The 18,323-nt window shown below is 43.0% G+C and overlaps 1 protein-coding gene across 3 annotated transcripts in view; it reads left to right on the forward strand.

Moving 5' to 3' along the window:
• The window catches only part of ATXN1 (ataxin 1), a 309,499-nt gene that overhangs the window by 274,502 nt on the left and 16,674 nt on the right, over positions 1 to 18,323 (forward strand). For all 3 annotated transcript variants that reach the window (XM_083187879.1, XM_083187877.1, XM_083187878.1), the window contains exon 6: positions 15,987 to 18,027. In XM_083187879.1, coding sequence (XP_083044005.1) covers positions 16,156 to 18,027 — 1,872 coding nt within the window. In that variant the 5' untranslated portion in view covers positions 15,987 to 16,155. The remainder of the gene's footprint in view (positions 1 to 15,986; positions 18,028 to 18,323) is intronic.

Genomic DNA, 18,323 nt, shown 5'->3' on the forward strand with positions numbered 1-18,323 from the left:
GGCAGCTTTTGTGCTGAAAGCAGCTCAAGCTACAAAACTGAGCTGCTTTCAGCTCAAAATCACCCAGTGTGTATGGGCCTTAAGATACATGTATGGTAGTGATGGAGCCATTCTCCATTAATGCATAAAATGCTACCCTTGTAATTGCATTGCCCTAGTCCCGGGCTGGCATACACGGAGATGTGTGATCAGAACAGAACACAGGTGCTTGGACATATGTCTGTTGTGAAAGCTTTCATTGAAGGGAGCTTTACTCATCTCTGTCTACACCTGACTTGGCTGGCTTTACTGCCTACCCTTGCCTTCCATCTGACCCCGCTCAGTATGTTCCCTCTGACAGCTCCAGCAGTATGACAGCTGCCATTTGGCCACTTACATCCTGCTAGCATCTTTTTACAAGTAGAAATAGTCTGTAAAATCTGACAGCTTGACAATTTTAGAAATATGCAGGCATGGCACAGCGTGTACATATTAACTTACAAAAGATACATCAAGCATGAAGAAGAACAGCAATCAATGAGAGACACAATACAAGAACTGATATATTTTACAATTGAAACAAATGCTTACAAATTAATTTCATGTTAACGCAGTAACTGACTGTCTTCTTTCTATCTAATTGCCTGGCTTTATGTGTCTATCTCACTTCTAGTTATTTCTTATTGTCTATCTATCCATCTATCTATCTTCAATCATCCAGTATTTCCAATTTGCATTTTTGCAGAACATAATTAACATTCATTTAATTCTCCCAATGTCCAAAAATCTAGTCCAATGTGGTTAATAAGGCATAACAGAATGTACATGGTCCTTGTTTATTCAACAACAAATACGCCAAAGTGTTTCACTTGTTGATATTTAATATGGTTGTGAACGATGTTTATCAGTTCTATGTGTGCCTATTTTTGCAGTAACAAAAAATTACAGCCCAAAAAGTTTCTGGCGCCCAACACTGCCCCCCCCCACTCCAATGCCCCTTACACATTAAGTCACACATCAGAATGCCCCTTACACTATATGCCACATGCTGTAATTAACCATACACTATACTCCACACACCTAAATGCACCTTAAATTATGGGCGGAATTTAATGCCGCCCGAGTTCAGTGCAGTGCAAGCTGTACGAAGAACTCTGACATTTTTTTAAAGGGGAATTAACTTACAAGTCATGGTTTTGCCTTGTAAGTTAATTCCCATAAAAAAAAGAGTCTGAGTTCGGTGGACACCTCGCACTGCCGCTGAACTTGGGTGGCATTAAATTCCACCCTATGCTGTATGTCACACACCATTATGCTCCTTACTCTATAGGTCACACACATACTGCCCTTTACACTGCTGGAGTTAAGACTTCTGTGTGTTGAAGCCGCACCGCCACCAGAAAAAGGGTGTGACCGCACTAAGAGAGGAGGCAAGGCTTATTGGGAATAATGCCCGTTTTCATCACTATGGAGGCATGCTAAGTGCTCTGTGAGCTTCTGGCTTGCCCCCAGCCCCTCTGTCTCCCGTGAATAGATGCTTTGCGTAGGCACAAAATGTCTATTCACCACTGCTCTGCCAAGCACCAACTGACAGGGCGTCTCCCAATTGCGGCTCTCTCCATCGCGGGACATTGCTGCCCTTGGGAGGGACAGTCACAAAAATAATCCTTGTCCCATGAAAATTGGTACAGATGGGAAGTACTGTATGCTGACAGATGCTAATACATGGACACGCAGACACTGGCACACAGACAGATGCTTACAAATGGACAGATCCTAAAACACGGGTCCTGACACACGGACGCTGACACAAACACATATGCTGACACAGATAGCCAATGACACATGGACACTGACAGATGCCTACACACAGGGATATGCTGACGCACGGACTGCACATAGAGACCCTGATGCTGACATCTGGAGACATAACACAGACTCCCGGACACTGACACAAATATTCTGGCATGTGATGGCACAGACACTGACTGTTTTGCCTCCCACTTGCATCCCACTGTAGAAAACCAGGGTTTGAAAGGGTTAACCTTATTGTTGTGTTCTGCTCCTGTGCTGCAGCCTGTAGCAGGGGAGGGCTCAGTAACAGGAGTGCAGAGAGCAGGGGAAGAGACAAGTGCCTTCATGAGGACATTCAGGAACAGAAAGCAGGGAGAGGGAGGATGCTGCACCAGCCTGTGCGGACGGACGGAGGCTGTGTGTGCACAGAAACCCCTCCTAGTTTCTCCCTGTGCTGCTGCTGGGAGGAAGGGAGGGAGAGACAGGACTGACCTTAGCTATGCGGGCATTGCTGTCTGTTAGGGACAGGCAAAACATATGGCATCCTGCAAGCAGCAGATGGCACCAGCAGCTCGGCGCTCTCCACAGACCCCGGTGGTGCCGGCTCTTCCAAGCCACCGCTGGGTCCACGGCAGTGTAGTTACGCCACTGCGTGCCACCTAAAAGTTCCCTGAGAGAGCTTACGGAGGGTAAATACCAGCCAGACGCAGTAACTACTACAAAGTAGGTGAAAAGCAGTTAAATAGCAGCTGCTGTGTTTACAATGGGCATGTAGCAATGTAACTTTCCTAAATGTCAAAAAACATGGCAATCCTAGACTATTTGGCCAGAGAAGCCTCCAGCTTATATGTCCTTAAAAAAAAATGTATCCTTCAAAAGATAGAAAGGAGGCATTTCCAGTTGGATCCATACCTGCAGAATGGCCTTTTTTGGGACTTCACTCAGGGCTCCACCTGCTGGACCTGTGCTAAAATTCCCAGTATAGCCATTTGGGGCTAAAGGGTACAAAATTAGCCAAATACTGTAGCCCAAACTGTTTGATCCAAAGCCAGAAGGCTCCAACTAGAAGGCGAGACCATAAACAATGATAAAGAGGATGTCCGTACTGAAGGGTTTGAGGAATTGGAGGATGGGGATGAGGATGACATCTTTCCTCTGTAGAGCCGTACAGGGAGAGATGAATTGTTTTTTTGTGGGGGGCCCAAGCAAACCAATCGTTTCAGTCACAGTCGTGTGGCAGACCCCTGTTGCAGAAATGATTGGTTTGTTAAAGTGCGCATTTCCTATTTACTGAACATACAGGTGGATGGGAATTCCCAAGGACAATTCCATCTTGCACCTTTTTTATTTTTTTATTTGCTCTTTGGTACCTAGTTTAAACTGCCATCCTTTCTGCCTTTGTAGAGCCACTCCTAGATGGGCCACATGTTGGTGCCGCCCACTTGTGTCGCTTAGCATAGTCATTCAGCTACCTCAGTGCAACTTTTTGGCCTAAAAACAACATTGTGAGTTGTGTGGTATTCAAGATAAACTGGAAATGAGTGGGAATTAATGTTATTGAGGCTAATAATAGCGTAGGAGCAGGAAAAAACAGCAAATTCTGCGATTTTAGAAAAAAAATGTTTTGTTTTTTTGTTTGTTTGTTTGTTTGTTTGTTTGTTTTTTAATACAGATCCAAAACACGATACACTGAAGGTTGGTGTTCTGGAACAGATCCAGATCCTAAGCACTGCCAGAGATACAGATCCAAAACACAATTCACAAAATGTAGCTGGAGATGTCAACAAGAATCAGCTAGGGTTCGAAGCATAGTTTTTGTTTTATTGTTTAGTTCGGAAATCTGTGCAACCACTGAGGCAGCGCTGACTAGATTTTGGTATAGTGTAGGTCATCACATAGGAAAGTGTAATAGCTTTATGCTTGAGTTATGGGCTGATATAGGAGTTATCTCTATGTCAAAAGTATAGGGAAGGTGGAGAACTTGATCATGTTGAGCCTGATATTATACAAAGGGGTAAGAGGATAAAAACTTGTATTTGTCCATCTGTTAGATTTATCAACCAGATATCCAATAAAATTGTTATTTCTGTGCATACAGTATGTTAAGTCCGTGTGGCGTTTCTGTATTTAGAATAACACCAGTTGCGTAACATTGCACCTCTACAAAATTGTAATTTAATTTGCAGCCGCTTAGTTTATGTGAACCCCATCAAATTCATAATCAACTTCAAAATCTAAATTCTTACAGTATACTAGTTTCTAAACATTTCATACAATTGGCAACTGCAAATTTTGATTCCTTCATTTTGTTGTAAGAATATAGCCCAGTGGTATTTTAGCATTATGCTCCCAGCTTTTTCTACATGCACATTGTTCTGTCGCTTGTTTGCGCTTCCTCTCTCCATTTCATGTGGAATTGAAATGTATTATTGAATCCAATTTTTACTGGATTCAAAACGAAGCAGCGTGATAAATATACGTCTTTAAAACCCACCCACACCCTCTTGTGAAAAAGAGCATGGGTACTTAGTGTAATCGCAGGCTCTCATTGCAATATTTGCAATTACTTCACACAAGGGACATGCAGACAACTTCAAGGTGAAATTAGTTGTGTGAAAAGTGTATAGCTTGCCTATGAGTAACACCAGAGACCTGATTAATTAAATAACTTGACATCTCTATGTAGATTTTAATTTGATCTTATTTCTGGTACTCAAGGTGCTTGCAGACTCTGGGACACAACCTGAAATGTAGGGAAGCATGTATGTAGTGCAACTCAGAAGCCAGCCCTCTGTCTAAAGAGGCTTGATTATGTGCCTGAAATAAGCAGCCATAACAGATGGTGGCACCATGCACCTCCAACTCCTCAACAGTAACAGAGGCTCTACACCCATAACCCCCCCCCCCCCCGCATTCCCACCTGTAGTACGAGTAGCACTGCAACCCTGACTCCTTCCCTTACAAGAACAAGCTGAACTGCACCTCGCAGTACAGGTTACTACACACCCAGTACAAGCAGCACCCACACTTCCTCCTGACCTCTGTGTGACCAAACCTGGCCCACCTCCTCATGACCTCTCTCTCTAACTATCTATCTCTGTGCCCTAACCTCACCCATCTCCTCCTGTCCTTTTTATCGTTCTCTCTCTGCCTTAGGGCCAGATGAACTAAGCTTCAAAAGTGATAAAATGGATAGTGATAAACCACCAACCAATCAGCTCCTGCCTGACATTTTTCAAACACTGCCTGTGACATGGCAGGTAGGAGCTGATTGGCTGGTGGTTTATCACTCTCCATTTTAGCACTTTTGAAGCTTAGTACATCTGGCCTTATAATCTTCAACCCCCCCTCTCTCTCTCTCTCTATCCCTGCTTCTCTTTTCTCTAACCTCACCCACCTCCTCCCTGTGTTCGGCCTCACTTACCTCCCCTCCTGCTAGCAGTGGCTGAGCTGTAATTCCAAGCTTGTATGCAAGCATGTTGAATGGGTTGTGAGGAATAAAGTGCAGCAATGTGTTCTTTAGGTGGGGAAGAGGAGTTGTGTCTCAAATCAGAAATGTACAGAATGCCATGTTCTTGTGGTTATCTCACACTCAGTGTTTTATTGTTGTTGTTGTCATCCCTGAAACTGTTATCCCGTACACTAATGTGATCTAACAACCCCCCATACATATAAATGTTAATGTAGGTATGTGTGATTACAGGAGTAAGTGAGGAGAATTGGATGACAAAATGTTAAAGAATGAAATGTAAAATGTAGCAAGTTGAGCAGTGTTATCACCCTGTGTAATCGCTCTCCTGCAACTCTGCATTATCAGTCAGTATTATCTACACTGGGTCAGTCCTTTTTGTTTTGTTCAACAAAAGAATCAATACTGTAAATGATGTTGTCACCTTGTGTAGTGTGTTTCACTGTGGTATTGGCAAGTATAAGGTCTCTGATGCTTCTGTTCTCCTTCAGATGTGTGATTGTGGAGCATGTTTTATAGTTTAGACATAAAGAAGTAATTGTTATTTTCTAGTCAGAGCTAGTTGTTCTACACCATGTCATGCAGTGACTGCGTCTTTGGATGCAGGGCTACAGACACTGACGTTTCAGTTGCCATAAACATTCTGAGCAACTATAGGGTTGATCAAAAGTTCAATGGTACAACCAATGTATTCAATGTGTGATCAACGCTGCATCTTTGGGCTCATGCAGCACATCTGACAAGCTGACAGTTGACATCTCTTTGCCAAAGATGGCTCCTGTGTATATGTTCTCAGATCCGGTCTGACAGAAGGTAAAGTACAGACCTGATGCACGCCCACCTGTGAATCAGGCCACGTTGGTTGGTATGGTTTTTGCATTGTGCATATACAGTAAATAATGTCCAAATATTCTACAATAGATTATGTTCCAATCTTGTTGAGATATAATGTAAATAACCAGCATGCGGGTAGGTAGATCCGTTTCATGGATCCCCATGCTGAGTTTTAATTAACACTTTTATCTTCTACTTCCTTTTCAGCCTAGGTATCATTATATAATTTTTGATGAGCTTTGTAGGAGTCTGTCTGCAATCATTGGCAGTAAGATAAAGGCACTGCTCCTGTGCCAATGTATAATCAGTGCTTAGTGCATAGCAACTGAGCCCTGCAGCAGCTACTGGCCACTGTTGTTTTTGGATTTCTTAGACTACCTGCTTTTTTAACACAGCATATAGCAAGAGGCCTAAGGGGCTAATTGCAAGCTTTGTGCAGAACTCCAACTCCCATCTAACAGTTACCTTACAGCATTATTAGTCTGTCCACTTGCAGCCTTTCCTTGTTATCAGAGCTGGATTACGCCTTCAGGGGCCCAGGTCACTTTAGACAGGTGGGCCCCCTCCCACTTGCCATTACTTGCCGCAAACTGCATAGGAGAATATTACATTGTCAAAACACAGATTAAAGGCAGTATACACTTGGTCAATAGGTAACTGCAGGGAGGGGATTTATATATATATATATATATATATATATATATATATAGTAGATTTGCGGTGGGGCACTCGTGGCTATTCTCCATAAACTAGACAAGCCAGCTAGTATGCAGCAACGTTTCAATTTATTTATCAAATTTTCGTCAGGTTACCAACGAAAATTGATAAATAAATTGAAACGTTGCTGCATACTAGCTGGCTTGTCTAGTTTATGGAGAATAGCCACGAGTGCCCCACCGCAAATCTACTATATTTTTCTATGTGCTGGCACCGGCGCTGCTGCATTTGGTTATAGTGAGTGCCAAACCCGAGTTGGATATATATATATATATATATATATATAACCACATTGAAAAGCCTGTGTTTGTCCCTCTGTACCCCCCTGACAGGCTCAGCCCTGCCTCTGATTAAATACCCTCCCATAACGAGGCTGCTGCTGTCCTCCATGAGCCTGAGAAGCATATGATGCTCAGCAAAAGCCTCTCAGCCTTTGACCTATTGTGCAAAGGCTCATGGGACTTAGTCAACTCCCAGTAATGCACTGCACACTTGTGCAGTCAGTGTGCCTTGGCTCCCAATGCTCAGCACCATTAATCATTGTCACATTGGCAGATAGGTGAAGCTTTTGAAATATACATGCCAACCACAGAGGGCCCCTAGACAGATGGGGCCCATGGGTTCTGACACCCTGTGCCCCCCCCTTAATATGGCCCTGCTTGTCATACTGTACACGCACTTTGCCTACCACTTACCACTGAAATCTGTACAAGGTCATACAGAGTACACTATGGGCCTTATTCTGGTCCAATCACATGGGCCATAATATTCGATGGTGGGCACACCTAAATGTGTAGGCGGCGCCCCGGGGCCATTTGCATATGGGAACACCCAGGGCGTTCTCATGCAAATGTCCCAATGGTGCGGGGGTGGCCAGCTGACATCACCAGCACGCCCACTTCCTCCTGAGCGTCCAAGTATATGTAAGTGACTTGAGTATCACCTTTATATGCATGCACCTCCGCCATCATTCGATGGTCGCCGACCATCGAAAGATGTGGGTGGATGCCACTAGGCTGCAAATGGATGTTACTGTGTCCATTCGCAGGCCCTGCAAGGGAAGCACCCTTGCAAATGGGTGGGAGCCATGCCACCATTCCCAAGGCAGGGTTTGGGGTTTAGCAAGGCTGCAAATTTGCAGCCTTGGGAATCAGCCAGAATAACCCCCAATGTAAAAAGGTTCAAAATGGGCAAACAAGAATATCACTTTCCAGCTGAGGGATTGGCCGCCAACCCTAAACGTTAAAAAAGTAGTCAGCAGGAAAGGCTGTTGAATTGTGTAAAAAGCTTTCTAGGGGGCGGGGCCATGGGAGAGAAGGAAGGCTAACATATTTGCATTATTGGTATTTGGGCTTTGTATAGGAAGTTATGCCACCGCTTTTCAGCAAGATGGAACTTAAAATTTTGAATTGCGCACAGTCAGTGCTTTACACTAACTGTCAGTAAGTTTCCTCTTTCCAGCTACTGGCATGACTGAAGCAGCACACTGTCCTCTAATTCCCCCCCCCCCACACACACACACACACACACACACACACACACACATCATTCAATACATTTGTCAGATGCTTGAAGCCCATCCCGCCTATAATCGGAATCTCTTTTGCCAAGAATCACACATTTGTCCTGCAGCCTGAAACTTTGTTTCTGCCTACTGCATTATTCTTCACTATAATGTATAGAACAGAATGAGAACAGTGCAAACCTTCTTGAGACAGCTATTCTGCGAGGGTAAGGCAACTTCAATGGAGGATACCACAGAGTGGTTGATAAATGCTATTTTGGTTGTACAGGCAGTGGTGGAGTTCCCACTTGCTGGAGGCAGCACACCAGGCTGATGAGATCAGGTGATTCTACTTTCTTTCTTTTTTGTTATTACAACTTTTTTTTATAAGTAATTGAATCCAGGAGTGGGACAGCAATGGTGGTCCTGGAGATTATAGTGATGTGAGGTTGGATCTGCTTTGGTGGTATTGAGGCATCCAGACTGGCCCCAAAATGAAAGGGGCTCTGACATGATAGGGGAAGGGTGTGAGTGGCTGATAATGTGCCTAGGGGCATCCTGACCCCTAATTCTGCCCCTGTGTACAGGACGTTACTCCTTATCGGACTTGTTTTTGCAGTATGATGCATATACAATGGTTTCTGCCTGTCAACCTAAAGTCTATAAATGGATCAGAACTTTCAGAAATGTTATACAAATGCTGAGACTATTAGATCAACTTCAGCTAGTTAGAGTGGGAAACAATGTAAAATCCTGTCTGGAGAAGAATTTTCTAGACATGCCTTAGGGAATACACACAGATGTATACAATTACGAGCCAACTAAAAATCTAGTACACATAAAAGTACTACTTCTGCTCTGAATTATGTAGACGTTTGTATTATTCATATCCTTATCATCGCCTGTGGTAGGATCATAAATCATTTGCAATTCCTAGGGGAGTTCTCATTCACAGTAAATAGAATTCTGTGTAATTTTGTAGAACTGCATGATCAGCCCTCATGCATTGTAGTGCTTAGTGTGTCTACTATGAATCATTACCACACGCCTATCACAGGCAACGAATGAGTTCATTACATTGCTTGTCCAGGAATATTAGAAGACTCAATTAGATATTTGAATCGTTATTCTCCTGGGGCTGCTTAGAAATATGGAATAAAGAAAACGGCTACAGCATACTTAAAGATCTGTGTTCTGAATCGGTTCCTTTATTTTGTCCATTTATGCAATGTCTGAAAATCCTCCTCTTCGTTATAGGCTATACTTCCCCAGCTGATACTACTTCCTGCATCACCAGTCCTACTAGCTCCTATTACATCAGGATTGTACTCATGTGTATCTCTATATTAGATTAGATACAAATAAAGGTACTTGTTTCCTAGCAGGGCGCCCACTACTCTATTTACGTAATGGGCTATTCAGGGTAAGGAAATCGGATCGCATCGCATCGTATGCCCTTAATGGCATTCAATCAGATGAGATCCAATCAGATGAGATCCAATTTTTTATCTTGAAATCGGATCGCATCGCATCGTATGCCCTTAATGGCATCCAATCAGATGAGATCCAATCAGATGAGATCCAATTTTTTATCTTATCCTATCTTTTTAATGGTGAAAGCGCCTGACGCCACCCCGCCATCAACGTGAACCCGAAGCGTGGCGAGCGCAGCGAGCCCGCGAGGGGCGGCGGTACGCGTCCTCCGACCTTTTCATGCCCTACTATCCACTAGGGCGTGGAGTGAGAATAGAATAGTGTGGCGAGCGCAGCGAGCCCCGCGAGGGGACGCGGATACCTTCACAGGTAAACGCGTCCCTTCGCGGGCTTCCCAGGTGTCCGCGTCGCCATGGACACCTGGGAAGCCCGCGAGGGGACGCGTATAACTGTGAAGGTATCCGCGTCCCCTCGCGGGGCTCGCTGCGCTCGCCACGCTTCGGGCTCGGTGGCTCGCTGCGCTCGCCACACTATTCTATTCTCACTCCACGCCCTAGTGGATAGTAGGGCATGAAAAGGTCGGAGGACGCGTACCGCCGCCCCTCGCGGGCTCGCTGCGCTCGCCACGCTTCGGGTTCACGTTGATGGCGGGGTGGCGTCAGGCGCTTTCACCATTAAAAAGATAGGATAAGATAAAAAAAATTGGATCCCATCTCATTGTATGCCATACGATTTTTTTATCTTATCCTATCTTTTTAATGTATTCTCTGACTTTTAGCCCATTAAAAAGATAGGATAAGATAAAAAATTGGATCTCATCTGATTGGATCTCATCTGATTGGATGCCATTAAGGGCATACGATGCGATGCGATCCGATTTCACTACGGTGCCGTACGTAGAAAATCTGGGCGCCCTGCTAGGAAACAAGTACCCAAATAAACAATGACGATGGACCCATAGCAATAACTAAACAACAACATCAGCTTCCCTACGGGCATGACCCTCTTCCATGTATTTTCTAGTCGCACATTGTGCAATATTACAATATGGCTGCACTATGTTGAATAAAAAAAAACATGGTCTTTGATGATCTTGCTTGATCTTGATGATCTTATTGTTTTATTTAGTCTCGCTCATCTGTTGCAGGTGTTCATATGGGATATATTAATTTTACCGGTACTTATATGTTAGTTGGGCGCCCACTAAGCTATTTGCGGGGCTGGCCACGCTTTGGGCTCGGTGGCTCGCTGCGCACGCCACACTATATAAAATCAACTCCATGCCAACATGGATACTGGGGGTATGACTACTAACTATAGTGGGTGCCCAACTAACATATAAGTACCATTTATCCATATGTATAACATTCAGAGTGCGCCCAGCATGGCTGACTCCTCTGGTATGCCCCTGGATAGGATGGAAGGTGGCATGAATATGGTGATTATATTGGGACACTACCCCTAGGGTTAGGATGCTGCAGCCACCAATTTTGTGTCATCTCTTCTGGGTGTGACCTATGTAGTACACCCAAGATGGTTGCCTTACATAGTACCTTACATCGGTGGAATATATAACCCACAGAAGGTAAAATGTCCAACCCTGCAGCATGTTTATTTTGCGCATATTTTATAAATAAATGAAAATAATAATAATACGTATACCGTGTTTCCCCGATAATAAGACACTGTCTTACTTTTTATTTTTTTTTCAACAAAAAAAGACCATAGGGCTTATTTGCGGGGTAGGTCTTTTTTAAATAACATGACCCCATTCCTCCTTTAAAAACATGGCCCCAGTGGTCCTTTAATAACATGACCCCATTCCTCCTTTAATAACATGCCCCCATTCCTCCTTTAATAACATGCCCCCATCCCTCCCGTAATAACATGCCCCCAGTCAAGGAGGAGGTGGGGGGGGGGGGGGGGGGGCGTTTAGCAGGGGTGGAGATGGGGTAGAATTTAGTGACTGCATTATGTTTATGGAAATTTTAATAGGGCTTATTTTCGGGGTAGTGCTTATTTTGGACCAGCGTCCAAAATCAAGGGTAGGGCTTAATTTCGGGGTAGGGCTTATTACACGGTATTATGACATATATAAAGCACCTTTGATTCCTACGGGAGAGAAGTGCTATATGCAGAAAATGATTATTATTCTGCCTCACAGCCCTTGGTCCATGGTTTACAATGGCATTAATTGTGTGAAGCGTGAGCTTGGTCCGGGTACTTAGGTAGTATCCGTATTTTTTTAACTGGCTGTATCCCTAAGTAAATGACCTTGGCCCTCATTCTGATTATCAAAAGTCCCCCGTGTGACGTGGCAGTAGCACAAAGGGGGGAGGGGTGATGGTGGCGGGCAGGGGGCTTTCACGTATGAATGCCCTGCGTTTCCAGGGCGTACCCACGAAAACTGTGTGTGCATCCAGTTAGGCCAACAGTCAATAGGTCAACCACTATTGATCGACAGGCAAAAGGACGACCCATGAAAAGGTCAACATGGCTAAAAGGTTGTCACAAGCAATTGGTCAACACAGAAAAAGTTACACGTTAAAGGTCATTTTTTTTAAAATGTCCCCTCGCCTGTCTCACTTTGCTCGCCATGCTTTGGGTAGGGTGCCTCGCTGTGCTCAGCACACTTATATTCTCAGTCTATGCCCACTTTTATAGTAAAGTATGAAAAAAACATTATTTTTTTTCTTAGACAAAATGTGAAAGTCTCAAGATCAAATTTGGATTTGTCTTTAATAGTTTTATACTATGCTGTACACTTCTTCTAGCTTACAAAAGTATCTCCCGAGTGGAGAGATTAGGTGCCTACCTTCACCTTGGGTAAACCATGGTTTACCATATTTCACCCGGGCAACTTGGTTTTTAAATTGAACATTATTCATAAATACAACTCCTATAACCATTGTCCTACTATACGTTGAGAGTAAACCGCAACATTGGTACCAGCCAAGAAAGTGATGTTTGTATTGTATATTCATTCCCACTGACTTAAAAAGGTAGCATGCAACCTTGAAACAGAAAGGGACACTGTACCTGACAAAAATTAACTCACCTTTGACTTAACTAACATGAAGTTGTAGCTCTACCCTTCCTCATCTCGTTGGTTAGGTCTAAATTCAACTGGTCTAAGGGACCTTGTCACGTGACAGAGGAGGAGAGGGGGCGGAACAAGGGGCCCAAACGGACCCTCACGGGCTCGCTTCGCTCACTACACTCGTCACCTGGTTACTACAGGCAACCAGTGGTGGCGTGGATAGTGAAGGAGCAAGTCCCCTGAACTTGCTCCTCCCCCTGGGTGTGAAAGGTCCTTTAGCCAACTACAATTTAGCAACTACCTCATCTCCATGCCATTGACTTACACAGCTCACATGGCTAATGATGTATTAAAAGCAAAATCGGCTTTGTAGCAATTTCCTGTGCTGTGAGGCAGATGTTCCCAGCGCAGTGAGAGAAATTGATCACAGGTTCTTCAACAGTTATCCTTTGTTCAACACAGTCTTCCCCTCACAGTTGTTTTCACACTTGTTTCAACACCCACCTACGCAATCCTAATAAAAGTCAGCACTTTGCACTATAGAGTGTTATGTGTGTTTTATTTTCCTTTCTGTACATTTTACATGATTAACTTTGAAATAAATAGAGAAAACTATTTAGGCTACAGAAAATACAGTGAAGAACAATAACATAATCTAAAAAGTTCAATCTGTTCTGAAAGGAGATTTTGCTCTACTTTTAATGTGTTTTTTTTTATCAGGTTTCCTTCCTTTTCTGTGGTATTGTATATATCAATTATCAGAGGATTCTATATTAGTATGAACTTACAGGTGCAATACACAGTGTATTACCATACACCATTCATGTACATAAGGCAGGAACATAAATCTTAATGTAACATGTCACTCAGTAAAGGTTCTTAGATCTCCTCTATAGTATCATCTTGGGCTTAGGCAATGCATTACGTATCCATTTGAATTCGATTGTGTGAAGAATTTCCTTTTCAAAAGAGCAGCTTGTCTCATGAGCATACTGTATGTGATACAGCACGGTGCTTGCTTAGTAGACGTCTCTGCTCTACTCTTTGGAGGGGAGATTTGTATATATTGTAACAAAAGAATAACACAAAGGCACTCACGGGACTTCAAAATAAAACTTATCTAATGGAAAGTACATTTTGGCCCAAAACTGGTTCAGGAACCTAGTTCCTGATGATGTCATAAGAGATCCAGCAACTGCATTCCTGGTGAAAAACAGCACTGCTTGTAGGTATTTGCGTAGCTTGTTTTATACAGCCGAATACTCCTTAGGATACTGTGCAGAGGTTATGCAATTTGGGTTTTGTTACTTTATTTGAAAGGCTAAATTATATATATATATTTTTTTTTTCATTATAATTTTTTCCATTGTTAATGGGATAATGAAGTGAACTTTTTGAAAATGTGAAAATGGTGACTGTAATAGAGTTGTGTTTATAATTATAATAATAATTATTATTATTCTTTGTATTAGCTGTAGCAGCAATTCTCAAACTGTGGGTCCTGACCCCAAAGTGGGTCCCAACCTTCTCAGCATGGGGTCACGACTCCATGCTACTGACAATTAGGCTGATGACTCTTCTCTAATCTCAGTCAGTGATTCAAGGAGTCTGAGAAATCTGTTGAGTTGTCTGTTACTTCAAACTCCTCCCATCATTTTGTGCCTCCACAATGTTGCCGTGCATGTGCTGTCTGCTGACTACACATGTGATGTGATGACCTTCTGCAGTCACTTGCTGGGGTCCTGTAATTATTTGTATCGTCTGATGGGGTCCCAGAGCAAAATAGTTTATGGACCCCTGAGCTATAGTGATACTAGTAAAAAGAAAAATGGCAAATATCAATGTGTCAAGGTATTTTTCTATATTTAATATATTTACAATAATTTTGTAGGCCATTCGGTTTCGTCAATTGCCTTCATAGGGCAACGGAGAGACAACATACAAGCACTTTTTGTACTAAGAGCTGGGCTCTTAGTACATCTGGTCCTTGAAGTTAACAAAATTAAATACAGTTGAAAGACAATAGATCATACTGTATATTACAGCCCTTTAAACATGATGGGTTATTTCTGGTTTGTGTTTTCTTATTTCCTAATATGCAGATACACCATTGTATTATAACATTAGTGCAGGTAAATGGATTTGTACTGACGTTGTTCTCGGATTAATATCAGATTTAATTTTTGAATGTATGATGCTGTTTTTCGTGTTTTATGTGTTTGATTTTTAAATATTATGACTGAAAAATTATGAATACTGTAGGTTCGTTTTGTTGTTTTTTCCCAAAGAATTTTCTTTTTTAAATGTAGCAAAAAATTTTAACATGATGTAGACTCTAGTAATTCTAGTAATTCTTTTTTAACAATATTTAGAATTTAAAAGTTAATTTTTATTACACGTAATTTTCATCTTTACACCACTTTCTTATTTTCACGTGCTATTCTAGCACTTATTGTTATAATTAGGGGCATCTCCTGATTACTCCTAGGTGGCGTTTCTCCGTCTGTTTACAATTGTAACAATTTCTTTAAAACGAGATTACGTCTACTAATCTCCAGATAAGAGTGCCCCAGAAAGAGAGTCTTCCTCTTCCGTTTCTATGATGTAGACTCTGTCAACCACTGTGCTTTAGATATGTTGCACTCAGAAGGGAATTACTACTTAATTAATCACCCCAGTCAAAATCTTTTTTGCTAGAAATTATTAATTCTTCTTGCTTTACGCTCTTTTTTTACTAGGAAAATGAGGAATCTTCGTCTCTAGCAATGTTCCCTCTAATTTTACGAAGGCTGTGTGCGGCAAAATATTTTGGCTGTGCAACTTTGGAAGGAATTTAAATTTTTGGGCGTCACTTATATATAACTGGAAAATGGCTTTCAGCATTTGTTTAAACTTTACTTCAAAATGATATTAAACATTTAAACATTCAAAACACAGCACACAATGTAGTTAATGGGTGAAACACTCATTAATTGAGTCCGCAACTACAAAAAGGGACCACTGCTGCTTTGTGCGCTCTGTTGTAATGTCTGTGAGCACGCTCGCCCAGTTGTGTGCGCGCGCACAGCTTAGAGGGAACACTGGTCTCTAGGATTTAAATAAAGCCATGTTTAAATTCATATTTTACTATAGTATTAATCCATATTTGTCTATACTGACTTTTGTGTTCCACACTGTTCCATTTATATGTTGTATTTTTATGTTTATACCCTTAGATTCCACATCTACCGTTGGAACATTGTGCTCCCAGGGAGATGATTCCTCATGAAGTTGTTGGGTTCCCTTCAGGAATTAAATGTGATTTTCCTTTCATCAGACTGAAATCAGCATCTGTCAGACAGTGAGAAGGCAGTGGTGGCTGGCAGGGGTGGCAGAAAGCAAAACATGAAATCTAATCAAGAAAGGAGCAATGAAAGTCTACCACCAAAGAAACGTGAGCTTCCCGCCACTAGTCGATCTTCTGAAGAGAAGACAGTCGGACTGACAAATGAAAACCACCGTACGGATAGTTTATCTTGGCTCTCCACCGCAGCCAGCAGCCATGGTGGACGTCATCATGGGCCTATAGGAACTTCAGTAGAAGCTGGTTTACAACAGGGGGTAGGTTTACATAAAACACACTCAACTGGTATGGACTATTCCTCCCCTAGTGCTACAAGGTCTCTACCAGCTGCAACAACAGTTCCTGCCATTTATCACACCGTACAGTCTCAATCGGGTGCATCTGCATCTCCTGTGCAATATACTAATGTGCCCCAAACGTTCCAGTTTATTGGACCGCAGTACAGTGGACCATCATATGCAGGATTCATCAACTCGCAGCTAATTTCACCTACATCGAATTCCGCAACTAGTGCTGTGTCTTCAACAGCAGGAGTCACCACTCCATCACAACGCTCCCAGATGGAGGCTTATTCCACTATGCTGGCCAGTGTAAGCGGCTTAAGCCAGCAGGGGCATAAAATTGAACCACATCTAGATCGGACTCCGGGATTGATTGCAGCAGGATCACCACCAACCCACCTAAGTCAATATGTCCATATTTCCAGCTCATCACAGAGTGGAGTCCGAACTCTTTCACCACCTATCCCAGTCCATTTACATACGCATCCCCCAGTGATTCCTCATACACTTACCCTGGGTACACCCTCCCAGGTGGTTGTGCAGTACTCAGATTCAGGAGCTCATTTTATTGCTAGGGACCCTACAAAGAAAGAAGAGAGTTTCAGGTCACAAGCCAAGGAGTTATTAAATGGGGAGATAGAGAAAGTTAGGAGATTTGTAGTTCCTTCCTCCACAGATGCACAGCTATTGAAAGCAGGCAATAATAAACCAGCTTCCCAACATTATGAGACAAGGCACGTAGTTGTGCACCCTAGTACTGAATTCAGTTCTCGGGATCCCTCAGGTGTTCGGACCTCTGTCATGGTAGTGCCCAACAGCAACACAACTGCCACAGACATTGATGTTCAACAAACCATTAAGAGAGAAACCTCACCCTCAACAGCTCATAACAAGGGAAGCTTACACTTAGGAAAACCAGCCCACCGGTCCTATGCTTTATCCCCACAACAGACTTTATGCGCAGAAAGCGTGAAAACAATGGCCACTTTATCTCCTCACACAGTCATCCAGACAACTCACAGTGCAGCAGAGCAACTTTCTGTTGGGCTGCCTGCTGCAGCCTTTTATGCGGGTACACAACAGCCAGTTATTGGCTATCTCAGCAGTCAGCAGCAAACCATTGGCTACCCTGGAAACTTGCCACAGCACTTGGTGATTCCAGGAACCCAGCCCTTGCTTATACCAGTTGGCAATCCAGACATTGAATCATCTGCAATGGGGGTAGCGCCTGCTATTGTCACGTCATCTCCCCAATTTGCAGCAGTGCCTCATACATTTGTCACTACGCCCATTCCTAAAAGCGATAACTACAGCGCTGAATCACTGGCAACTCAAGCAGCCTACCAGACCGCATTGGTTCCGGCTCAAATCCACCTCCCAGTTGTACAGTCTGTTGCTTCTCCTATGGCAGCTGCACCTACACTGCCCCCTTACTTCACAAAAGGGTCAATCATTCAGCTGGCCAATGGTGAGCTAAAGAAAGTAGAAGATTTAAAAACTGAAGACTTTATACAGAGTGCTGATATTAGTAATGACTTGAAAATAGACTCGAGCACAGTGGAGAGGATTGAGAACAGCCACAGTCCAGGCATTGCTGTGGTACAATTTGCTGTGGGAGAGCATCGGGCACAGGTGGGTGAGAACATCACTTTATAACTATAACAGAAATGCTCTAGCAAACATTCACATACATACTGTATTCATTCTGTTTTCCAACATGTATCTTATATACCAGATGTAAGCACGTTATGTACCCCATCTGTCATTAGTAGTTAGATGATAACAGTAGCATATAGAACAGTGGTTCTCAGTCCTCAGGACCCCCCAACAGTGCATGTTTTCCAGGTCTCCACACAGAATCACTGGTGAAATAATTAACTCCACCTTTGGATCTTTTAAAATGTGCCAGTGAATAACGAGTGCACCAG

Source organism: Crinia signifera, chromosome 5 (assembly GCF_055691185.1).
Source record: "Crinia signifera chromosome 5, ASM5569118v1, whole genome shotgun sequence".
Lineage (NCBI taxonomy): Eukaryota > Metazoa > Chordata > Amphibia > Anura > Myobatrachidae > Crinia > Crinia signifera.